Source organism: Anolis sagrei, chromosome 11 (genome assembly GCF_037176765.1).
Source record: "Anolis sagrei isolate rAnoSag1 chromosome 11, rAnoSag1.mat, whole genome shotgun sequence".
Lineage (NCBI taxonomy): Eukaryota > Metazoa > Chordata > Lepidosauria > Squamata > Dactyloidae > Anolis > Anolis sagrei.
In genome coordinates this window covers 20,897,228-20,923,704 of record NC_090031.1, presented here as the reverse complement: position 1 = coordinate 20,923,704, position 26,477 = coordinate 20,897,228, and the positions used below count along the sequence as shown (strand labels likewise).

General features: G+C 44.9%; 1 protein-coding gene across 1 annotated transcript in view; it reads left to right on the top strand.

Annotated features, from left to right (window-relative positions):
* The window catches only part of AKAP1 (A-kinase anchoring protein 1), a 57,055-nt gene extending 47,875 nt beyond the window's left edge, over positions 1 to 9,180 (top strand). The window contains exons 7-11 of the mRNA XM_060757061.2: positions 2,166 to 2,316; positions 2,723 to 2,790; positions 4,829 to 4,902; positions 5,906 to 5,971; positions 7,894 to 9,180. Coding sequence (XP_060613044.2) covers positions 2,166 to 2,316; positions 2,723 to 2,790; positions 4,829 to 4,902; positions 5,906 to 5,971; positions 7,894 to 7,956 — 422 coding nt within the window. The 3' untranslated portion in view covers positions 7,957 to 9,180. The remainder of the gene's footprint in view (positions 1 to 2,165; positions 2,317 to 2,722; positions 2,791 to 4,828; positions 4,903 to 5,905; positions 5,972 to 7,893) is intronic.
* The last annotated feature ends 17,297 nt before the right edge of the window (positions 9,181 to 26,477 follow it).

Below are 26,477 nucleotides of genomic sequence, written 5' to 3'. Positions count from 1 at the left end.
TGTCTCCTGCATATGTCATCATTTGGGGACCCCTCCCCACAGTACCAACTGCAGCTCTGGGCCAGAGTGAAGAGAGAGGGGGCCAGGGGACAGTTCTATCTTGTCTCCTGCATATGTCATCATTTGGGGACCCCTTCCCCCAGCACCAACTGCAGCTCTGGGCCAGAGTGAAGAGAGAGGGGGCCAGGGGACAGTTCTATCTTGTCTCCTGCATATGTCATCATTTGGGGACCCCTCCCCACAGTACCAACTGCTGCTGCTCTGGGCCAGAGTGAAGAGAGAGGGGGCCAGGGGACAGTTCTATCTTGTCTCCTGCATATGTCATCATTTGGGGACCCCTCCCCACAGTACCAACTGCAGCTCTGGGCCAGAGTGAAGAGAGAGGGGGCCAGGGGACAGTTCTATCTTGTCTCCTGCATATGTCATCATTTGGGGACCCCTCCCCACAGTACCAACTGCTGCTCTGGGCCAGAGTGAAGAGAGAGGGGGCCAGGGGACAGTTCCATCTTGCCTCCTGCATATGCCGTCAGTTGGGGACCCCTCCCCCAGCAACAACCGCTGCTCTGGGCCAGAGTGAAGAGAGAGGGGGCCAGGGGACAGTTCTGTCTTGTCTCCTGCATATGTCATCATTTGGGGACCCCTTCCCCCAGCACCAACTGCAGCTCTGGGCCAGAGTGAAGAGAGAGGGGGCCAGGGGACAGTTCTATCTTGTCTCCTGCATATGTCATCATTTGGGGACCCCTTCCCCCAGCACCAACTGCAGCTCTGGGCCAGAGTGAAGAGAGAGGGGGCCAGGGGACAGTTCTATCTTGTCTCCTGCATATGTCATCATTTGGGGACCCCTCCCCACAGTACCAACTGCAGCTCTGGGCCAGAGTGAAGAGAGAGGGGGCCAGGGGACAGTTCCATCTTGCCTCCTGCATATGCCGTCAGTTGGGGACCTCTCCCCCAGCAACAACCGCTGCTCTGGGCCAGAGTGAAGAGAGAGGGGGCCAGGGGACAGTTCTATCTTGTCTCCTGCATATGTCATCACTTGGGGACCTCTCCCCCCCCTCCCCGGCACCAACTGCCACACTGGGCCAGAGTGAAAACCTGGGGCGGGGGGGAGGGGGAGGCAGGGGACAGTTCCATCTTGTCTCCTGTGCTATGCTAATAATATAATATAATATATTGTATATACATATCATATTAATAATATTATAATGTAATGCAACATAATACTACTACTTATATAATATTATAATTATATATTATATTACTTTTAATATTACAAATAATAGTACAATATCATGGTATAGTACAATACAGTAATATTGTACTATGCTAATCTATATAAATAAAAATGTAATGTTCGTTTGTGGGATTAACAGAACTCAAAAACCACTGGACGAATTGACACCAAATTTGGGCACAAGACACCTAACAACCCAATGTATGTCCTTCACTAAAAAAATAATGATTTTGTCATTTGGGAATTGTAGTTTCTGGGATTTATAGTTCACCTACAATCAAAGAGCACTCTGAACCCCTCCAACGATGGAATTGAACCAAACTTGGCACACAGTTCTCCCATGACCAACAGAAAATACTGGAAGGGTTTGGTGGTTTGGTGGGCAGTGTCCTTTGGTTTTGGAGTTGTAGTTCACCTACATCCAGAGATCACTGTGGACTCAAACAATGATGGATCTGGACCAAACTACACGAATACTCAATATGCCCAAATGTGAACAAATGGTGGAGTTTGGGGGAAATAGAATCTTGGCATTTGGGAGTTGTAGTTGCTGGGATTTATAGCTCACCTACAATCAAAGAGCATTCTGAACCCCACCAACGATAGAATTGGGCCAAACCTCCCACACAGAACCCCCATGTGGGCCACAGCACCACGTGGCAGGGGACGGCTAGTAATATAATATATTGTATGCATATATATATATATATATTTGTAAGCTGCTGTGAGTTCCCTTTGGGGTTAGAAGGGCAGCATATAAATGTTGTCAGTAAATAAATAAACCAATGACATTGGCACAGGAAGAAATCATTGAATCATTAGGTGAAGAAATTTTGAGATTTCAGAGTGCAGTAAGCAGCGTGGTTATCGATCTGCCTATTGGTAGCACCCTGAAACTTGTGCCTGACCCGTTCTCAATTTTCCTGCTCTTCAGTTGGTGCCATCTGTGCAGCGCCGGGAGTGGAAGGGGCCTGGTGGCGGGCACAAGTGGTGGGATACTTCAAAGACGTCGGCGAAGTGGAGATCAGATACGTGGACTATGGCGGATATGAGAGAGTCAAGATCGACACCCTTAGGCAAATCAGGTCAGTTGGCAACTCCCTTCTGAGGCTATGGGAAACCCAAATGGGGAAAGAGGATAAACCTGTCCAGTCAACTGATGGCAGAATGTGTGCCATTGATATGGACTCTGGTTAGCTGTTGTTTACCTTGCATACCTCAGGCAATGTCCTTAAGTCTTAAAGAATGACTGCTCAGGGTGTTTGTTGTGGAGTTATGCAGCACCTCTTCTAGCCCCACCTTTGAAATAAAAACAGTGGGAACTTACTCAGAAAGAACGTTTGGCAGCACCACAAGACCCGTGTCTGACATTGATCAATGGAGCTCCCACTTTGTCTTTTTCTATGAGTGGATTTCGGTAGCTTCTCTTGAGGATTTCATAATTGAACTCCATAATGCAGATAATCTGTTGCATTTCTATTTTTTTAATAGGTCTGACTTTGTAACACTACCGTTCCAAGGAGCAGAAGTCCTGCTGGACAATGTAGTTCCACTGCCAGGTAATACCAATCTCTAGTTGTGGCAATTTATTTGGAGTGAATAAGAGATGCTCCTGTGAATACGAGATGCAGGATTCAAAATGATCTTGACAGATTAGAGAGATGGGCCAAAATTAACAAAATGAAGTTCAACAGTGACAAATGCAAGATACTCCACTTTGGCAGGAAAAACGAAATGCAAAGATACAGAATGGGGGACAATGCCTGGCTCGAGAGCAGTACGTGTGAAAAAGATCTTGGAGTCCTCGTGGACAGCAAGTTAAACATGAGACAACAATGTGATGTGGCGGCAAAAAAAGCCAATGGGATTTTGGCCTGCATCAATAGGCGCATAGTGTCTAGATCTAGGGAAGTCATGCTCTCCATCTTCTATTCTGCTTTGGTTAGACCACACCTGGAATACTTTGTCTAATTCTGGGCACCACAATTGAAGAGAGATATTGACAAGCTGGAATGTGTCCAGAAGAGGGTGACTAAAATGATCAAGGGTCTGGAGAACAAGCCCTATGAGGAGTGGCTTAAGGAGCTAGGCATGTTTAGCCTGAAGAAGAGAAGGCTGAGAGGAGATATGATAGCTATGTAAAAATATGTGAGAAGGCACAGGGAGGAGGGAGCAAGCTTGTTTTCTGCTGCTCTGGAGACTAGGACGCAATGGAACAATGGCTTCAAACTACAAGAGAGGAGATTCCACCTGAACATTAGGAAGAACTTCCTGACTGTGAGAGCCGTTCAGCAGTGGAACTCTCTGCCCTGGAGTGTGGTGGAGGCTCCTTCTTTAGAAGCTTTTAAACAGAGGCTGGATGGCCATCTGTCGGGGGTGCTTTGAATGCAATATTCCTGCTTCTTGGCAGGGGGTTGAACTGGATGGCCCATGAGGTCTCTTCCAACTCTATGATTCTATGATTCTATCAAGATGGCATGCTTTAGGCATCTAGTGAGAGTTCAGGCTTGATACAGAAGTTGGAAGAGACTTCGTGGGCCATCCAGTCCAACTCCTTTCTGCCAAGAAGCAGGAAAATCACATTCAAAGCACCCCCAACAGATCCAGCCTCTGTTTCAAAGCCTCCAAAGAAGGAGCCTCCACCGCTCTCCAGGGCAGAGAGTTCCACTGCTGAACAGCTCTCATAGTCAGGAAGTTCTTCCTAATGTTGGGTAGAATCTCCTTTCTTGTAGTTTGAAGCCATTGCTTCATTGCGTCCTAGTCTCTAGGGCAGCAGAAAACAAGCTTGCTCCCTCCTCCCTATGGCTTCCCCTCACATATGTATATATGGCTATGATGTCTCCTCTCAGCCTTCTCTTCTTCAGGCTAAACATGCCCAGCTCTTTAAGCTGCTCCTCGTGTTCAGATGGAATCTCCTTTCTTGCAGTTTGAAGCCATTGCTCTATTGCATCCCAGTCTCCAAGGCAGCAGAAAACAAGCTTGCTCCCTCCTCCCTTTGGCTTCCCCTCACATATGGGGCTATGATGTCTCCTCTCAGCCTTCTCTTCTTCAGGATAAACATGCCCAGCTCTTTAAGCTGCTCCTCGCGGTTAAGGTGTAATCTCCTTTTTTGTACTTTGAAGCCATTGCTTCATTGCATCCTATTCTCCAGGGCAGCAGTAAACAAGCCTGCTCCCTCCTCCCTATGATTTCCCCTCACATCTTGATCAATGACCGTCATCATGTCTCCTCTCCACTTCCTCTTCTGCACGCTAAACATGCCCAGCTCTTGAAGCCTCTCCTCATAGGGCTTGTTCTCCAGATCCTTGATCATTTTAGTTGCCCTCCTCTGGACACATTCTAGCTTAGAGTCAACATCTCCCTTCAATTGCAGTGCCCAGAATTGGACACAGTGTGATTCAAGGTGTGGTCTGACCAAGGCAGAATAGAACATGGATAGTATGATTTCCCTGGATCTAGACACTAGACTCTTATTTATGCAGGCCAAAATCCCATTGGATTTATTATACTCTCATGCCCATTCCAAAAGTACATTTCTGCATTTGGTAAGATATTCGAATTACTTTTAATTATTTTCTTCTCTCTTTTCCTGAAAAGGTGAAGATAACTTTTCACCCGAAGCAGACACAACAGTTAGTGAAATGACCAGAGGGACTCCCCTGCTTGCACAGGTATGTGGAATGGCTGCTTCTCAGTTCATGTTGCATTCAGTTTTTGAGAAGTTTGAGGCAAAAATTAGAATAATAATAATAATAATAATAATAATAATAATAATACTTTATTTATACCCTGCCACCATCTCCCCAATGGGGACTCGGGGCAGCTTACATGAGGCCAAGCCCAAACAATAAATTACAATAAGATGAGATACAAATTGCAATAAAATAAACAACATAGCATATAAGCAATAGACACAAAACATTTTTAAAAATCTGAAATCAGAATTCTGTGATCAGAAATCATTGTTTCCTCTCCAAAAACAGGGCGACAGTCACATGGAAATCAAATCATCATTGATTGTGCTGCTGTTGCCTGTATGTTCAGGAGGAATTTCTCCTCTTGGCTCTGGATATAATTTGTTTATTTATTTACGCTATTTCTATCCCGCCCATATCAGCCCGAAGGCGACTCAGGGCGGCGAACAGTTGGCACAATTCGATGCCATATATAAAATACACGCATCAGTAAAAATAGAAAAAAAATCACATCACAATTATCTAAAAGCATAAAAACAGTAAACACTAAAAAATGTAAAGCTATGTCTTCATGTTCAGTCCTCGCCTGTTCCGTCGTCTTAGCCATTCCTAGGTCATTTTCCGATTTGAGTTTGTCTGATTATGCTGAGGCTCCAAATGCTTCCTCGAAGAGCCAAGTTTTCAGCTTTTTTCAAAAGGTCGGAGGGAGGGGGCCGATTTAATATCCCTAGGCAGGGAGTTCCACAGCCAAGGAGCCACCACAGATAAGGCCCTGTCCCCGCCAAACTGTTTAATGTTATGTATTGAAATGTTTTATGTTTATGATGGCACCGTATGGTGCTTGCTGTGAGTCCACCCTGAGTGTGTGTGAGAAGGGCAGGGTATAAATATAGGAAACAAACAAATCATAAATAAATAAATACTTTTGCTTCTTGGCCCATCCGTTGTTTGAAATCCAAATGTTCCATTCTGTTTCCAGGTTACGAATTGTGACAGTGCAACAGGCTTGCCTCTAATACAACTGTGGAGCATGTTAGGAGATGAGGTATGTTATTGAAGGGGTGCGTGTGTGTGTCGAATGCATAAATTGACCCAGGATAATGACCTCTTGTCCAATCCTTAGCAGTCTCTTGGTTAAGAGTGTTATAATAAAAAAGTGAGCATTTAGTTGAATTTCTGTATAAATCAGTGGCCTTACCAGCTATTAGGAATTTTGGGAGCTGAAGTCCAAACCACCTGGAGGACCAAAGATTGGGAACCACTGGCATAAATGAACTGACTTCTCAGTCTCTGTATACCCGAGTGGGAACTGTATATCTATGGATTATGTGTGGTCCATAGCCAATTTTGAAGCCTCTAAACCAGACATGGCCAAACTGCCAAGAGTTTTAGACTTCAACTCCCATAATTCCTAACAGCCCGGCACAGTATTTCAGTAGGTACTCCATGTTCATTGGGTTGGGGGCACAGAACCTGCATGGAAGAGGGGAAAAAGAGAGAATACGATAGTTTTCTAGGAATCTCTGGGTCTACCAGTGTGACCCTGTGATCACAGAGTCACAGACTCACGCTGGAAAACTCAACAATGGCTATGAACATGTTCTCTTTAGGAACCTCTAGGTTCTCCAGCTCCAATATGTGGTCAACTTCCTGTGTACCTAGAGATTCCTAGAGGAACTTCATCAGTGGTTCCCAACCAGTGGTCCATGGATCACCAGTAGTACACAAGAAGGAAAATGTGGTCCTCGGCCTCACCATTACTACACTATTGCCTTGAAACCATATGGTAACAAGAACGACTGGTCTCGCAAAACGGGGATGTCAAGAGTACTCATGAAAGATTACTACTGTCACATCAGCTCTCGATTATGAAATACGGTTTTCTGTGGGTGAGCATATGATGACTACTGGATGGAATATGTTCTATATCAGAAACTAGAGCTAATGTGGTCTATCCAATGCAGTTTTCTGAATCAGCGCCCCAAGTAACCAAACCAAATCTAAAGTTAACCAAAAACTGATTGGTAACCCTTTTGGTGCTAATGTTGGAGAGTGGTCCAAGTGGTCCCTGGCCAAAGATGTTCCTGTTCAAGTGGTTCCCGGTCAAAATGGTCCCTGGTCAGAAATGTTCCTGTTCAAGTGGTCCCTGGCCAAAAGATGTTGCTGTTCAAGTGGTCCCTGGTCAAAGTGGTCCTTGGCCAGAGATGTCCCTGTTCAAGTGGTCCCTGGTTCAAGTGTTCCCCGGACAAAATTGTCCCTTGTCAAAGATGTGTCTGTTCAAGTGGTCCCTGATCAAAGTGGTCCCTGTCCAAAGATGTTCATGTTCCCTGGTTCAAGTGGTCCCCGGTCAAAATGGTCCCTTGTCAAAGATGTCCCTGGTCAAAGTGGTCCGTGGCCAAAGATGTTTGTGTTCAAGTGGTCCCTGGTCAAAGTGGTCCCTGGTTCAAGTGGTCCTCAATCAAAATGGTCCTTTGTCAAAGTGGTCCCTGGCCAAAGATGTTCGTGTTCAAGTGGTCCCTGGTCAGAGATGTTCCTGTTCAAGTGGTCCCTGGTCAAAGTGGTCCCTGTTTCAAGTGTTTCCTGGTCAAAATTGTCCCTTGTCAAAGATGTTTCTGGTCAAGTAGTCCCTGGTCAAAGTGGTTCCTGTCCAAAGATGTTCGTGTTCAAGTGGTCCCTGGTCAAAGTGGTCCCTGACCAAAGATGTTCGTGTTCAAGTGGTCCCTGGTTCAAGTGGTTCCCGGTCAAAATGGTCCCTTGTCAAAGTGGTCCCTGGCCAAAGGTGGTCCCTGGTCAACTGGTCCCTGGCCAAAGTGGTCCCTGGTGAACTGGTCTCTGGTAAAAGTGGTCCAGTGGTTCCCAAAAATAGGTTGGGAACCACTGGACTACATTGATTAACTCTTCAAATAATCTCGTCTGCAAATGTGGTGTAATAGCAGCTGACCCAGGCTTGTTTATCTTTTTTTCCAGTTGGTGTCTATCAACCGAACCTTGGTGGAGAGTGGCCTCGCACAGTGGGTCGAAAACTACTAAGGACATCCTTCTCTGTTTTCTGGACTAGTTTTCCTTATCCGCCCCACCCTCCACAACCACCTTACCCTTTCCCCCTCTTTCTCTCCAATTTTTGGCACTGTTTCAAAATTGGGTTTGGCAACTCTCCTTCCTGAGCCCTCCCCAAACATTTACGCTCGTGGCCAGCTGTGATGTGTCCACCTGACAACAAGTCTAGATTGCGTACCTCATTTTGCAGGAAGGCCTGGAGTTGAACCGTAAGCCATAGGAAATCGTCGCTTGGAAACCCGCCTCCCCTTTATCTACTTTCTCACCTGGGTCCAAAAGTGACATTCAGAAAAGAAAAAAAAGAGTAATAATAAATTAATATATGATCATAGAGCAAGGATGAAATTGTGTTGAACACACTCCCGTTTCCTGTTGACCACTGCCTTAATGTTAGCTGACTTTATCTGAAGGCGAAAATTTGCTTCCAGATTCCCCCCCCCCCCCCCCAAAATATAAATAAATTATATATCCTGGAAGCATGTCATCCTGCACTTGATGGCAGTTCTGTACTTCCAAAAGGTAAATAATTCTGGCTGTGGGCAGCTGGAAAGTTGAATAATAATGGATACTGCTGCTCTTTGCAGGTTACTGATTAATTTTTAAAAAATTAAGGTTCGTGTCAGAAGCAGGAAATCACCATTTTGCAAAGCTCCTTAAACTATGCGATAAAACCGTTTCAATCCCCAGATCAATGGATAGCCAAGCCTGATTGTAATTCATAACTTGTTTTCTAGTTGTGCAAAGACCTTTGTAAATATATATAAAAAATGTAATATTTTGTACAAGAGACGAAGAAGAAAATGAGGCAGGAGAAACTAACTCAAAAAGGGAACTTCGAGCAAAATTGGTTTTGTTTTTTCCATACCAAATTTTCCTCTGTAGGTAGAAATGGTTTGGGGTGTGTCGTTACAGCTGAGCAAATTAGAAGGTGTGAAGGTTTTTTTTTGTGACCTCTCATGTACAGGATGACGTTTGTCCCCTTAGCTTTGCTGTATGGTCAGAATGGTCATTAACTCTTTGCTACTTTTTTGCTGTACAGATCTGACTTAAAGGGAAAAAAAATATTTGGAATTAATATTGCAGTGGTGTGTCTCAATTTTTTTTGTTCCTTGTTAGATTGGTTTCAAAAGTGGAATTGGAAAAAAAAGATAATTTAACCTAATTTAATACTGTTAAAAATAAATAAATTTAAACATTGCTGTTGAGTTCAAAGTTTATTTTTGTTTAAAAAAAACATGGATGTACCTTGTAATGAAAAAGCTTGTCTACTGTCAATTTTCTGGACTGTATGGACATATTCCAGAAGCACTTTCTCCTGACGTTTCACCTGCATCTATGGCAGGCAACCTCAGAGGTTGTGAGGTCTAAGCAAGGGAGGTTTATATATCTGCCTGAACATCAAACAAAAAGTGGGCGCTAGAAACAACATCATACGAAAGCGGACTGGCACAACCTGGGGATCACAACCAGACACAGTGAAGACATCTGCCCTTGCGCTTCATCTATGCTGATGATCATGCCATTACTGCTCAAGCAGGGAGCTTTGAGATGGTTGAACAGAAACTATCCGAAGCTCTAGGTGCTCTTACTGCCTATTACAGGGAAAACCAGCTGATCCCTAATCCATCTAAAACACAGACATGTGCCTTTCACTTAAGAACAGACAAGCATCCCGAGCTCTGAGGATCACCTGGGAAGGAATCCCATTGGAGCATTGCAGCGCACCCAAATACCTGGGAGTGACTCTGGACCATGCCCTGACCCACAAGAAGCACTGCCTGAACAGCAAGCAAAAAGTGGACGCTAGAAATAATATCATACGAAAGCTCACTAGCACAACCTGGGGATCACAACCAGACACAGTGAAGACATCTGCCCTTGCGCTATGCTACTCTGCTGCTGAGTATGCATGCCCAGTGTGGAACACATCTCACCACACTAAAACAGTGGATGTGGCTCTTAATGAGACATGCCGCATTATCACAGGGTGTCTGCGCCCCACACCACTGGAGAAATTACACTGCTTAGCCGGTATTGCACCACCTGACATCTGCCGGGAAGTAGCAGCCAATAGTGAAAGGACCAAGGCAGATACATCTCCAGCTCATCCCCTGTTTGGGTATCAGCCAGCACGTCAATGACTTAAATCAAGAAATAGTTTTCTTAGATCTACAGAGACACTCGCTGGAACACCCCAGCAAGCGAGAGTCCAAAAGTGGCAGGCCCAAACCCAGCACCTCAATTCATGGGTGATACCAGATGAGAGACTCCCCCCTGGGCACACAGAAGACTGGGCGACTTGGAAGGCGCTGAACAGACTACGCTCTGGCACCATGAGATGCAGAGCCAACCTCAAGAAATGGGGCTACAGGGTGGAATCCACGGCATGCGAGTGTGGAGAAGAGCAAACCACTGACCACCTGCTGCAATGCACCCTGAGCCCTGCCACATGCACAATGGAGGACCTTCTTGCGGCAACACCAGAGGCACTCCAAGTGGCCAGATACTGGTCAAAGGACATTTAACCAAATACCAAATCTGCAAAATCTGTGTTTTTTTTCCTTTTTCTTTTTAATCTGTGTGTTTGTTTTGCTCTGTTAGAATTGTAATACAATGGTTGCTGATGACACAATAGATAGATAGATAGATAGATAGATAGATAGATAGATAGATAGATAGAGTATCTGTGGAATAATGTCCAGGGTGGGAGAAAGAATTCTTGTCTGTTTGAAGCAAGTGTGAATGTTACAATTGGCCACCTTAATTAGCGTTTAATGGATTTCTTACTTCACAGGGGAATCCTTTGTTGGGAGGTGATTGCTGGACCACTCTAACAACGACCATGTCGGACTACATAGAGAAGCCATTGAAATCCACAAGCATGTGGACAATTTCAACAGAAAGGAAGAAACCATGAAAATGAACAAAATCTGGCTATCAGTATTTTAAAAACACTAAAATCATAACACTATTATTTATCGTGTCATCAGCAACCATACCATTATATTACATTTCTAACAGAACAAAACAAACAAACAGATAAAAAAACCCACAAATTTTGCAAACTTGGTAGTTAATTAAATGTCCTTTGACCAGTATCTTGCCCCTTGGGAGTGCCTCTGGTGTTGACGCAAGAAGGTCCTCCATTGTGCATGTGGCAGGGCTCAGGGTGCATTGCAGCAGGTAGTCAGTGGTTTGCTCCCCTCCGCACTCGCATGTTGTGGATTCCACTTTATAGCCCCATCTCTGAAGGTTGGCTCTGCATCTCGTGGTACCAGAGCGCAGTCTGTTCAGTGCCTTCCAAGTCACCCAGTTTTTTTGTGCCCAGGGGGGAGTCTCTCATCTGGTATCCCCCACAGATTGAGGTGCTGGGTTTGAGCCTGCCACTTTTGGACTCTCGCTTGCTGAGGTGTTCCAGCGAGTGTCTCTGTAGATCTAAGAAAACTATGTCTTGATTTAAGTCGTTGACGTGCTGGCTGATACCCAAACAGGGGATGAGCTGGAGATGTCTCTGCCTTGGTCCTTTCACTATTGGCTGCTACTTCCCGGCGAATGTCAGGTGGTGCGATACCGGCTAAGCAGTATAATTTCTCCAGTGGTGTAGTGCGCAGACACCCCGTGATAATGCGGCATGTTTCATTAAGAGCCACATCCACTGTTTTAGTGTGGTGAGATGTGTTCCACACTGGGCATGCATACTCAGCAGCAGAGTAGCACAGCGCAAGGGCAGATGTCTTCACTGTATCTGGTTGTGATCCCCAGGCTGTGCCAGTCAGCTTTTGTATGATATTATTTCTAGCACCCACTTTTTGCTTGATATTCAAACAGTGCTTCTTGTAGGTCAGAGCACGGTCCAGAGTGACTCCCAGGTATTTGGGTGTGCTGCAATGCTCCAGTGGGATTCCTTCCCAGATGATCCTCAGAGCTCGGGATGCTTGTCTGTTCTTAAGGTGAAAGGCGCATGTCTGTGTTTTAGATGGATTAGGGATCAGTTGGTTTCCCCTGTAATAGGCAGTAAGAGCACCTAGAGCTTCGGATAGTTTCTGTTCAACCATCTCAAAGCTCCCTGCTTGAGCGGTGATGGCACGATCATCAGCATAGATGAAACTCTCTGTCCCTTCTGGCAGTGGCTGGTCATTTGTGTAAATGTTGAACATGGATGGAGCAAGCACGCTCCCCCGAGGCAGGCCGTTCTTCTGTTTCCGCCATCTGCTTCTCTGACCCTGGAACTCAACAAAAAAGCTCCTGTTTTGTAGCAGGTTTCCTATGAGACGGGTGAGGTGGTCGTCCTTTGTGATCTTACACATTTTTCTCAGGAGGAGGCGGTGGTTCACAGTATCATAGGCTGCTGACAGGTCTATGAAGATAGCTCCTGTGATCTGCTGCCTTTCAAAGCCATCTTCTATGTGCTGTAAACAGTAAACAGGTGTGAATGTTTCAATTGACCACCTTGATTAGCATTTCATGGCATAGCAATTTCAAGGTCTGGCTTCTTACTTGCTAGGCCATTAAAGAGAAGTCAGCCATAGCAGAGCACCTGATGAACCAACCTGGACACAGCATATTATTTGAGAACACAGAAATGCTGGACCACCATGTCAGGGTATGCAGAGAAATCCACAAGCATGTGGATAATTTCAAGAGAAAAGAGGAAACGATGAAAATCAACAAAATCTGGCTACCAGTATTTTAAAAAAAACTAATTTCAGGCCAGTAAATAAAGAGCAACACTCAAAAAACAGGGGAATTTCAGACAGTTAGAGCCAGCTAACACCTCCCAACAAAGGATTTCCACAGGTAGGAAGCAGCCAAACTTTGAAGCTGCAAGGGCATTCAAGGTAGCCAATTGCAACATCCACACTTGCTTCAAACAGACAAGAATTCTTCCTCCCACCCTGGACATTATTCCACAGATACATATACCCCATTTTCCTAGTTTCCAACAGACCTCACAACAGGGAATCAGAGTTGGAAGAGACCTCATGGGCCCAGCTCCTTAAGCCACTCCTCATAGGGCTTGTTCTCCAGACCCTTGATCATTTTATTTGCCCTCCTCTGGACACATTCCAGCTTGTCAATATCTCTCTTGAATTGCGGTGCCCAGAATTGGACACAATATTCCAGGTGTGGTCTAACCAAGGCAGAATACAGCATGGGTAGCATGACTTCCTTGAATCAAGACAGCAGACTCCTATTGATGCAGGCCAAAATCTCATTGGTTTTTTTTGCCGCCACATCACATTGTTGGCTCATGTTTAACTTGTCCACGAGGACTCCAAGACCTTTTTCACACGTACTGCTCTCAAGCCAGGCATCGTCCCCCATTCTGTATCTTTGCATTTCGTTTTTCTTGCCAAAGTGGAGTATCTTGCATTTGTCACTGCTGAACTTCATTTTGTTAGTTTTGGCCCTTCATCTCTCTAATCTGTCAAGATCGTTTTGAATCCTGCTCCTGTCCTCTGGAGTATTGGCTCTCCCTCCCAATTTGGTGTCATCTGCAAACTTGATGATCATGCCTTCTAGCCCTTCATCTAAGTCATTAATAAAGATGTTGAACAGGACTGGGCCCAGGACGGAAACCTGCGGCACTCCACTTGTCACTTCTTTCCAAGATGAAGAGGAAGCATTGATGAGCACCCTCTGGGTTCGTCCACTTAACCAATTCCAGATCCACCTCACCGTAGTTTTGCCTAGCCCACATTGGACTAGTTTCCTTGCCAGAAGGTCATGGGGGACCTTGTCGAAGGCCTTACTGAAATCCAGGTACGCCACATCCACGGCATTCCCTGCATCTACCCAGCTTGTAACTCTATCGAAAAAAGAATGTTCACAGGTGTTGCTCGTTTCCTTATTATGTGACCACACCTGCTGGAATTTTCTCCTACATCATGTTTGAAGCCAGCCTCCATCTTGGGCAAGATCATCAGAGAGGTCTCATGGTCTAGTGTAGTTTGATAGTTAGACTATGACACTGAAGGCCTAAATGCCGTTCTCTTTTCCTTGATGGAAATACATTTGGTAAGTCACATGCTCTCAGCTCCAGGAAACCCTGCAATGGGGTTGCCATAAATTGGGAAACAACAACAAGAAAGCTTTTCTGGCTCTTTCTATCTACATTTTGATATGTGTCTAGAATTTTTGTGTTTTAATTATGCTGGAGGGAAGGCCATTGGTGTCTCCTCTGAGTAATGGGAGCTATAGCTATTTGGGGAGGCAGGAACTTGTCTGTGTAAATGGACACCCCAGCTACACACATACATACGTATTTTCACTTTTATTATGTGTATACATAGATAGAATCATAGAATGCTAGGGTTGGAAGAGACCTCATGGGCCATCCAGTCCAACCCCATTCTGCCAAGAAGCAGGAAAATTGCATTCAAAGCACCCCTGACAGATGGCCACCCAGCCTCTGTTTAAAAGCTTCCAAAGAAGTGCAGAGAGTTCCGGGGCAGAGAGTTCCACTGCTGAACAGCTCTCACAGTCAGGAAGTTTGAATCATAGAATCCTAGAGTTGGAAGAGACCTCATGGGCCATCCAGTCCAACCCCATTCTGCCAAGAAACAGGAATATTGCATTCAAAGCACCCCTGACAGATGGCCATCCAGCCTCTGTTTAAAAGCTTCCAAAGAAGGAGCCTCCACCACACCCTAGGGCAGAGAGTTCCACTGCTGAACAGCTCTCGCAGTCAGGAAGTTAGAATCATAGAATCCTAGATTTGGAAGAGACCTCATGGGCCATCCAGTCCAACCCCCTGCCAAGAAGCAGGAATATTGCATTCAAAGCACCCCTGACAGATGGCCATCCAGCCTCTGTTTAAAAGCTTCTAAAGAAGGAGCCTCCACCACACTTCGGGGCAGAGAGTTCCACTGCTGAACAGCTCTCACTGTCAGGAAGTTCTTCCTAATGTTATGCATATATATGTGTGTATATATATGTGAGTATGTATGTGTATATGTATGCATGTAGGTGTATGTGTATATTTGTGTGTGCTTGCATATATATGTGTGTGTCTGTATATGTATATTTCTGTGTTTATATGTGTGTATGTATATTGTGTATGTGTGTGTGCTTGTGTGTATATATGTGTGTGTGTGTATTTATGTATGTATAAGTGTGTATATATTTGTGTATTTGTGTTTATATGTGTATATTGTGTATATGTGTGTGCTTGGGCATATACATATATGTGTGTATATATGTGTATGTATGTGTATGTGTATATTTGTGTGTGCTTGCATATATATGTGTGTGTCTGTGTATATGTATATTTCTGTGTTTATATGTGTGTATGTATATTGTGTATATGTGTGTGCTTCTGTATATGTATATATGTGTGTTTATATGTATATGTGTGTAGGTGTTTATGTAGGTGTGTATATGTGTATATTTGTGTGTGCTTGCGTATATGTGTGCTTGTATGTATGTGTGTTTGTATGTGTATGAAAGTATGTGTATATGTATATATGGTTTATTTTGGGGGGTTTTTAAAGTCCGTTCTGCTGTGTTTTTTGTGTGTTCTTGGGGATGATGGACACTCATTGGCGTCTTATGGCCAAATTTGGTGTCAATTCGCCCAGTGGTTTTTGAGTTACGTTAATCCCACAAACATTGCATTTTTATTTATATAGATTACTTATAGAATCATAGAATCAGAGTTGGAAGAGACCTCATGGGCCATCCAGTCCAACCCCCTGCCAAGAAGCAGGAATATTGCATTCAAATCACCCCTGACAGATGGCCATCCAGCCTCTGCTTAAAAGCTTCCAAAGAAGGAGCCTCCCCCACCCTCCGGGGCAGAGAGTTCCACTGCTGAATGGCTCTCACAGTCATGTTCAGATGGAATCTCCTCTTTTGTAGTTTGAAGCCATTGTTCTGCGTCCTAGTCTCCAAGGAAGCAGAAAACAAGCTTGCTCCCTCCTCCCTGTGGCTTCCTTTCACATATTTATACATGGCTATCATATCTCCTCTCAGCCTTCTCTTCTTCAGGCTAAACATGCCCAGCTCCTTAAGCCGCTCCTCATAGGGCTTGTTCTCCAGACCCTTGATCATTTTAGTCGCCCTCCTCTGGACACATTCCAGCTTGTCAATATCTCTTGTCAATGATCGGAAGCATTAAAATGGCACAACAAGGGGGAGCCCTAAATTACTTATATTTTCCAAAGAAGCTCGTAAATAGCTTGGAACCATTTCTTTTCATTTCTAGATTGATACCTTTTGTTTTCAAAGGGTGTATATGACATTATTAATGTATATACAGGGTTAGTCAAAATGCATAGGCCAATAAGCCATTCAATTGAATGGCTTATTGGCCTATGCATTTTGACTAACCCTGTATTATGAAAAATATTTCCATACAATTGCAGCTGAGGAAACGGTCAAGAGGTGGCGATAGAGCATAAGAAATTGGGAATATTTTGGATTTTTTGTGTATTTATTAGGAGAAGTATCAAGTCTGGGCAAACTTGGGCCCTGGAAGTGTTTTGGACTTCAACTCCCACCATTCCTAACAGCCTCGGGCCCGAAAGGGCCCGAGGCTGTTAGGAATGGTGGGAGTTGAAGTCCAAAACACTTCCAGGGCCCAAGTTTGCCCATGCCTCTATTAGCTGCTCTGTTTTGAGAACATTTTGAGATACTATTTGTTTAAAAATTGGTTGTTTTTCTGTTTCCTGAGGCGTTTCTCAAGGCCAAAAAGAGCAGTTGGCCGTTTCCCGCTCTTTTTCGTTTCTGAGGCAAAGCATGAGGGAAACGAGTGTGGAATGAGTGTCAAGCGCAACAGCCAATCCCAGGCGAGGATTCAACACCTTCCTTCACTCTCATTGGCCACTCTGCGTAGGCGGGAAGCAGCCGTGGCTGAGAGGGCAAGAAGCAGTGGCTCTTTGTGTCATTTTCTGTGAGGAAAAAAATTGCCATTTTTCTCCCACTTTCACCAGTTGTTATTTTGCGGGAAAGCTGGTTTTATACGTAATTAGCAACAGACATGGCTTCAAACTACAAGAAAGGAGATTCCACCTGAACATGAGGAATAACATCCTGGCTGTGAGAGCTGTTCAACAGTGGAACTCTCTGCCCCAGACTGTGGTGGAGGCTCCTTCATTCTTGGCAGAATGGGGTTGGACTGCATGACCCACCAGGTCTCTTCCAATTCTAGAATTATAACTTTCTGACTCTGAGAGATGTTCAGCAGTGGAACTCTCTGCCCCAGACTGTGGTGGAGGCTCCTTCATTCTTGGCAGAATGGGGTTGGACTGGATGGCCCACCAGGTCTCTTCCAATTCTAGGATTATAACTTTCTGACTGTGAGAGCTGTTCAACAGTGGAACTCTCTGCCCCAGACTGTGGTGGAGGCTCCTTCATTCTTGGCAGAATGGGGTTGGACTGCATGACCCACCAGGTCTCTTCCAATTCTAGGATTATAACTTTCTGACTGTGAGAGCTGTTCAACAGTGGAACTCTCTGCCCCAGACTGTGCTGTAGGCTCCTTCATTCTTGGCAGAATGGGGTTGGACTGCATGGCCCACCAGGTCTCTTCCAATTCTAGGATTATAACTTTCTGACTGTGAGAGCTGTTCAGCAGTGGAACTCTCTGCTCCAGAGTGTGGTAGAAGTTCCTTCTTTCTTGGCAGAATGGGGTTGGACTGCATGGCCCACCAGGTCTATTCCAACTCTATGATTCTAACTTCCTGACTGTGAGAACTGTTCAGCAGTGGAACTCTCTGCCCTGGGGTGTATTAATGTATAAATACATTAATAAAACAAAAATATATTTTAATGGCTGGCTGTATAAATGATCAAGGGCCTGGAGAACAAGCCCTATGAGGAGCGGCTCAAAGAGCTGGGCATGTTTATCCTGAAGAAGAGAAGGCTGAGAGAAGACATGATAGCCATGTATAAATACGTGAGAGGAAGTCATATGGAGGGAGCAAGCTTGTTTTCTGCTTCCCTGGAGACTAGGACGCGGAACAATGGCTTCAAACTACAAGAAAGGAGATTCTATCTGAACATGAGGAAGAACTTCCTGACTGTGACAGACGTTCAGCAGTGGAACTCTCAACCCCGGAGTGTGGTGGAGGCTCCTTCTTTCTTGGCAGAATGGGGTTGGACTGGATGGCCCACCTGGTCTGTTCCAACTCTAACTTCCTGACGGTGAGAGCTGTTCAGCAGTGGAACTCTCTGCTCCGGAGTGTGGTAGAGGCTCCTTCTTGGAGGCTTTGAAACAGAGGCTGAATGGCCATCTGTTGTGGGTGCTTTGAATGAAATTTTCCTGCTTCTTGGCAGAATGGGTTTGGACTGGATGGCCCACCTGGTCTGTTCCAACTATATGATTCTAACTTCCTGACGGTGAGAGCTGTTCAGCAATGGAACACTCTGCCCCGGAGTGTGGTGGAGGCTCGTTCTTTGGAGGCTTTGAAACAGGCTGGCTGGCCATCTGTCGTGGGTGCTTTGAATGCAATTTTCCTGCTTCTTGGCAGAATGGGGTTGGACTGGATGGCCCATGAGGGTCTCTTCTAACACTATGATTCTAACCTTCTGACTGTGAGAACTGTTCAGCAGTGGAACTCTCTGCCCTAGGGTGTGGTGGAGGCTCCTTCTTTCTTGGCAGAATGGGGTTGGGCTGGATGGCCCACCAAGTCTCTTCCAACTCTTATGATTCTAACTTCCTGATGGTGAGAGCTGTTCAGCAGTGGAACTCTCTGCTCTGGAGTGTGGTGGAGGCTCATTCTTTGGAGGCTTTGAAACAGGCTGGATGGCCATCTGTCGCGGGTGCTTTGAATACAATTTTCCTGCTTCTTGGCAGAGTGGGGTTGGACTGGATGGCCCATGAGGGTCTCTTCTAAATCTATGATTCTAACTTTCTGACTGTGAGAGCTGTTCAGCAGTGGAACTCTCTGCCCCGGAGTGTGGTGGAGGCTCGTTCTTTGGAGGCTTTGAAACAGGCTGGCTGGCCATCTGTCGTGGGTGCTTTGAATGCAATTTTCCTGCTTCTTGGCAGAATGGGGTTGGACTGGATGGCCCATGAGGGTCTCTTCTAACACTATGATTCTAACCTTCTGACTGTGAGAACTGTTCAGCAGTGGAACTCTCTGCCCTAGGGTGTGGTGGAGGCTCCTTCTTTCTTGGCAGAATGGGGTTGGGCTGGATGGCCCACCAAGTCTCTTCCAACTCTTATGATTCTAACTTCCTGATGGTGAGAGCTGTTCAGCAGTGGAACTCTCTGCTCTGGAGTGTGGTGGAGGCTCATTCTTTGGAGGCTTTGAAACAGGCTGGATGGCCATCTGTCGCGGGTGCTTTGAATACAATTTTCCTGCTTCTTGGCAGAGTGGGGTTGGACTGGATGGCCCATGAGGGTCTCTTCTAAATCTATGATTCTAACTTTCTGACTGTGAGAGCTGTTCAGCAGTGGAACTCTCTGCCCCGGAGTGTGGTAGAGGCTCCTTCTTGGAGGCTTTGAAACAGAGGCTGAATGGCCATCTGTTGGGGTGCTTTGAATGCAATTTTCCTGCTTCTTGGCAGAATGGGTTTGGACTGAATGGCTCACCAGGTCCCTTCTAACTCTATGATTCTATGATTCTAACTTTCTGACTGTGAGAGCTGTTCAGCAGTGGAACTCTCTGCCCCGGAGTGTGGTAGAGGCTCCTTCTTGGAGGCTTTGAAACAGAGGCTGGATGGCCATCTGTTGGGGTGCTTTGAATGCAATTTTCCTGTTTCTTGGCAGAATGGGGATGGCCCATGAGGTCTCTTCCAACTCTAGGATTCTGATTCTATGGCTGTGTTGCCAAATAAATGGCCGGCTTCTCAAAACCGCCATCATTAGGCCTAAAAACAAGAGCCTTTGAGACCACATATTGTAAATTGTGCCACGGCAACAAAACATAGAAAATGAAGGAAACACAAGAGAATTCCTTTACAAGGCCAAGTGCAACTTAATGTAACTAAATATAAGGGAGAAAAAGAATAAACTTCCAGCAGAAGAGTGATAACATAGGGATACATAGGAACACATAAAGTTACATAGAAGTGAACATGCAGGTTTAGTAGAAAAAACAATTATTTTGGGTTGCTGTGAGTTTTCCAGGCTGTCTGGCTATGTGTGGTCGAAGGATTTCATGGCTGGAATCACTGCTTTGTTGTAGGTTTCTTTGGGCTATATGGCCATGTTCTAGAAGCATTCTCTCCTGACGTTTCGCCTGCACCTATGGCAAAAATCCTCAGAGGTTTTGAGGTCTGTGGCTATGTTCCAGAAGCATTTTCTCCTGACATTTCAGCCACATCACTGAGCCCCCGGTGGTGCAGTGAGTTAAACCCTTGTGCCGGCAGGACTGAAGGTTCAATTCCAGAGAGAGTGCGGATAAGCTCCCTTTGTCAGCTCCAGCTCCCTATGCAGGGACATGAGAGAAGCCTCCCACAAGGATGGTAAAACATCAAAATATTTGGGCAACGTCCTTGCAGACGGCCAATTCTCTCACATCAGAAGCGACTTGCAGTTTCTCAAGTCGCTCCTGACCCCCCAAAAAAGCAGCTTTTAAAATTACAACAGCAAAACAACAGAGGGGAAACAAACAGGCACAGAAAATCACTCTCAACAAGAGATTCCCCCCAGGCGCTTCCAGGCCATTGAATGCAAATCAAGGTGATCAGCTGAAACATTATCCTAGTCATTCCACAGATATATAAACCCATTTTTCCTACTTCCAACAGACCTCACTACCTCTGAGGATGCTTGCCATAGATGCAGGCGAAACGTCAGGAGAAAAATTGCCTCCAGAACATGGCCATATAGCCCGGAAAAACCTACAACAACCCAACTCACAGTTTCTCAAGTTGCTCCTGACACAAGAAAAAACAACTTGTATTTGATATGAATACTTAGCTGTGTTTGTTTCAACTATTGTCAAAAAAAAATTATGCTCCACATTAAGCATAATGTGTGGCTTGACCCACAGCCCACAAACAGCAAGATTTGCGTTGTGATGGGCAATTTGTTAAGGTAATGTGACTTTCTGGGAGGAAATTATGCCCTTCCTTTGTTTCCCATGTATGTTTGTCAACCAACTAAAAGGGTTTTCTCCCCTTCTCCAACTTAATAGTGCCTTCCGTTTAATTGATTAATTAAATAAATTGAAATGAACATTGCAGTGCTTCAATAGAGGAAGATATTTTAAAGCTTTATAACGAAGATAATTGTTTCTTTTGATTAAGAAGAACAAGCAAATATTTGTTGCTGCTTAGAAAAACATCTCAAATTCTATTCCGCCTCAAAGCTAGTATTTTCTTTCTCTCCTCATGCTGGCAAATTGTTCAGTTTTCATCATTATCTTGTCCACTTGTTAATAGGGCCCATTTGTAGTCCAACGATCTTCGGATGAGGGCATCTTGGCAACACTGATGAACGATGGGTTATGACCTATCCCTGAGGCATGACCATTACAGAAGACTTCACATTTAGCTTCTGAGAGAAAGTAAAATATCTTTGGTAGAATGTATTGTCGAAGGCTTTCATGGCCGGAATCACTGGGTTGTTGTAAGTTTTTTGGACTATATGGCCACGTCCCAGAAGCATTCTCTCCTGACGTTTCGCCTGCATCTTTGGTAGGCATCCTCAGAGGTTGTGAGGTCTCACAACCTCTAAGGATGCCTGCCATAGATGCAGGCGAAACATCAGGAGAAAATGCTTCTGGGACGTGGCCATACAGCCCAAAAAACTTACAACAGCCCAGTATCTTTGCTTCTTCAAAATAACATCTATGAATCATATATGTGCAAATCTGACATTGAAGCAATGCGGATGGGTGATTGAGTCTGTATTTCATTTTATGTTTCAAATAACAGGTGACATTTTGTCCAGAAGAAGTTACGAGATCATTAACTGTATTTGCAAGCACGTATTTTCTGAGTGTTAACTGAGATCAGGTTTGGGAGGCCAGAATTATGAGTAAATATTTACTCATAATTCTCATAATAAATATTTATTTATTTTGGGTGGTTGTGGGTTTTCTGGGCTGTCTGGCCATGTTCTAGAAGCATTCTCTCCTGACATTTCGCATCCTTAGAGGTTGTGAGGTATATTGGAAACTAAACAAGGGATGTATTGTCGAAGGCTTTCATGGCTGGAATCACTAGGTTCTTGTGGGTTTTTTCGGGCTCTAGGGCCATGTTCTAGAGGCATTTCTCCTGACGTTTCGCCTGCATCTATGGCAAGCATCCTCAGAGGTAGTGAGGTCTGTTGGAATTAGGATAATGGGTTTATATATCTGTGGAATGGCTGGGATGGGGCAAAGAGCTTTTCTCTGCTGGAGCTAGGTGTGAATGTTTCAACTGACCACCTTCATTAGCATTTGAAGGCCTGGCTGAGCTGGGAAAATAGACCATGAAAATGAACAAAATCTGGCTACCAGTATTAAAAAACTCTAAAATTACAACAGCAAAACAGCAGAGAGGAAACAACCAGGCACATCTTAACACCTCTCAGCAAAATATTTTCCCAGGCTCAGCCAGGCCTTCAAATGCTAATGAAGGTGGTCAGTTGAAACATTCACACCTAGCTCCAGCAGACAAAAGCTCTTTGCCCCACCCCAGCCATTCCACAGATATATAAACCCATTGTCCTAATTCCAACAGACCTCACTACCTCTGAGGATGCTTGCCATAGATGCAGGCGAAACGTCAGGAGAAATGCCTCTAGAACATGGCCCTAGAGCCCGAAAAAACCCACAAGAACCTAAACAAGGGATGTTTCTATATCTGTCGAAGGTGGGAGAAAGAACTCTCACCTATTGGAGGCAGGTGTGAATGTCACAGTTAATAACCTTGATTAGCATTGCAAAGCCTTGCAGCTTCAAGATCTGGCTGATTCCTACCTGGGGGAATCCCGTGTTGGGAGGTGTAAGATGGCCCTGATTGTTCCATGTCTGAAATTCCCCTGTTTTCAGAGTGTTGTTCATTTGCTTAGTTTCCAATATAATTCACAACTTCTGAGGATGCCTGCCATAGATGTGGGCGAAATGTCAGGAGAGAATGCTTCTGGAACATGGCCATACAGCCCGGAAAACTCACAGTAACCTAGTGATCCTGGCCATGGAAGCGTTCGACAACACATTTATTAATTTTATTTATCGTGTCAAAAACTAATTAATAATTTCTATTTTAATACATTGAAAAAAACACAAACAAAGTTTAAAACTTGGCATTATACTAAATTTGACCAAAAGCTGGCCACTTGGAGTGCCTCTGGTGTTGCTGTGAGAAGGTCCTCCATTGTGCATGTGGCAGGGCTCAGACCACATTTGTTCTTCTCCACACTCGCATGTCGCCGTCTCCCACTTTGTAGCCCCATTTCTTAAGATTGGCTCTGCATATTGTGGTGCCAGAGCGCAGCTTGGTCAGTACCTTCCAAGTCACCCAGTCTTCTGTGAGCCCAGGAGAGAATTTCTCATCTGATATCAGCCACTGATTTGAGGTTCCAGATTTGAGCCTGCCACTTTTGGACTTTCGCTTGCTGAGGTGTTTCTGTAGATCTTAGGAAGCTATTTCTTGATTTAAGGCATGCTGTCTGATGTCTGAACAGAGGATGGGCTGAAGATGTCAGTGCCTTGGTCCTTTCATTGCTGGCTGCTACTTCCCGACAGATGTCAGGTGGTGCAATACCAGCTAAACAGTACAATTTCTTCAGTGGTGTAGGGCATAGACATCTAGTGATAATGAGGCATGTCTCATTAAGAGCCACATCCACTGTTTTAACGTGTTTAGATATTTTCCACACTGGGCAGGTGTATTCAACAGCAGAGTAGCAAGGGCAGATGTCTTCAGTGTATCTGGTTGTGATTCCCAGGTTGTGCCAATGAGCTTTCGAATGATATTATTTCTAGCACCCACTTTTGCTTGATATTCAAGCAGTGCTTCTTGTAAGTCAGAGCACGGTCCAGGGTAACTCCAGCTATTTTGGTGTGCTGCAATGGTCTGGTCCTCAGAACTCGAGGTGCTTGTCAGAGCTTCTGTTCAACCATTTCAAAGCTCCCTGCATGAGCGGTGATGTCAGGATCATCAGCATAGATTAAACTCTCTGTCCCTTCTGGCAGTGGCTGATCATTTATTAAAAATGTTAAACATTGATGGAGCAAGCACGCTCCCCTGAGGCAGGCCGTTCTTGTTTTTGCCATCCTATGAAGCGGGTGAAGTGGTCATCCTTTGTGATATTATACATTCTTCTCAAGAGAAGGCGATGATTTTACAGTATTGTAAGATGCTGACGGGTCTATGAAGACAGCTCCTGTAATCTGCTGTCTGTCAAAACCATCTTCTATGTGCTAAGTCAGGTCCAGCACTTGTGATGTGCAGCTTTTCCCTTTCTTGCCAATCCCTCTCCAATGCCAGAAATACAACTTAATGGTATAACATTAGAAAATGTTGACCATTTTCGCTACCTTGGCAGCCACCTCACCACAAAAGACAACATTAACACTGAAATTCAACACTGCCTGAGTTCTGCGAGTGCAGCATTCTTCTGAATGAAGCAGAGAGTGTTTGAGGACCGGGACATCCGTAGGAATACCAACGTGCTTTTTTATAAAGCTATTGTCCTTCCAACTCTGCGAGACGTGGACAGTCTACAGACATCACATGCAACTCCTGGAACGATTCCATCAGCGCTGCCTCCAAAAAATCCTGCAAATCTCTTGGGAAGACAAGCAGGGAAATGTCAACGTGCTGGAAGAAGCAAAGACCACCAGCATTGAAGCGATGGTCCTCTGCCATCAACTCCGCTGGACTGGCCACGTTGTCCGGATGCCCGACCACCGTCTCCCAAAGCAGTTGCTCTATTCCGAACTCAAGAACAGAAAACCGAATGTTGGAGGACAGGAAAAGAGATTTAAAGATGGGCTCAAAGCCAACCTTAAAAATTCTGGCATAGACACTGAGAACGGAAGCGCTCCAGTTGGAGGTCAGCTGTGACCAGCAGTGCTGTAGAATTTGAAGAGGCACGAATGGAGGGTGAAAGAGAGAAACATGCCAAGAGGAAGGTGCATCAAGGCAACCCCGACCGGGACCACCTTCCACCTGGAAACTGATGCCCTCACTGCAGGAGAAGATGCAGATCAAGAATAGGGCTCCACAGTCACCTACGGACCCACTGCCAAGAACTACACTTGGAGGACCATCATCCTCAGACTACGAGCTTGCTCTGGGATCATAAGTTGGTCTATTTTTTCCATAATTCTGTGCAGGATAAGCCTCTCCAGAGCTTTACGAAGATATGAGTGATAGATAAGTTCATTTCACAAAGAGGCAAAAGCACCAGGGCCACCTCAACTACTTTTGAACACCACCGCTATCATTTTCCCTCCCAAGTATTCAAAAAGGCCTTTTGCCATTCTCCTCAGAGAAGCAGGTGGTTCCTTTTTGGATAAGAGTTCTCACTGTACCTTAACTTTTATCTCTGCATAGGGTGATAAAAGACCAAAATGAAGTATATCTTGGGAAAAAAACCTAAAAGAAGCACCAATTCCCTTTACTCTCACAGCGTTACTTTGAGGGGAAGCACCAAAGAGCCACCGCTGCCATTTTATCACCCAAACAATTCAAAAAGTCCAGAAGCAGCATTTCAGCAGATAAAGTAGACACTTCTTTTAGGTTTTCCCAAAACAACCTAAGCTTTTGCAGCTCTATTCGGAGAATGGGGATTTTTTTTTTTTTTTAGAGGTAGCACCGTGGGTTGAACCACTAGCTGCCGAAATCTGCTGACTGGAGGGATGGCAGTTTTGAAGCTGCGAGTCAGGGTGAGCTCCCACTGTTAGTTCTAGCTTAGGCCAACCTAGCAGTTTGGAAGCATGCAATGCGAGTAGATCGATAAGTACCGTCTTGGTGGGGAGGTAAAAGGGTGCCCCATGCAGACATGCTGGCAGCACTGAGATTTCTATGGATAATAGGCTCCTCGACATGGAAAAATGGAGCAAGAGCATGTCCTCATGGATGAAGTTGAGCATTGCCTCCAAACGCCAGAGATGAAAAAGGGGAAGGCCTTTGCCTGTGTCTGTGTATTGTATGTCATTGTTATTCATTGAATGTTTGCCTTATATGTGCATACTGTAATCCACTCTGAATCCCTCCGGGGAGATAAAGTGAAATATAAATAAAGTGTATTATGTATTGTTGAAGGCTTTCATGGCTAGAATCACTGGGTTGTTATAGGCTTTTCGGGCTATATGGCCATATTCTAGAAGCATTCTCTCCTGATGTTTCGCCTGCATCTGTGGTAAGCCATATAGCCCGAAAAACCATATAGCCCGAAAAACCTACAACAACCCAAAGTGTATCATGATTATGATTGTTATTATTACTATTATTATTTACTAGCCACCCCTGACACGCGTTGCTGTGGTCCAGTCTATGTATATGCGTCTTGTGTGTGTGTATATGTGGTTTTATGCATGCGTTGCAATGGGGGGTTTTTTTTGGCTTTTAAAATCTTTTCCACTGTGTTTTTCAGTGTTTTATGA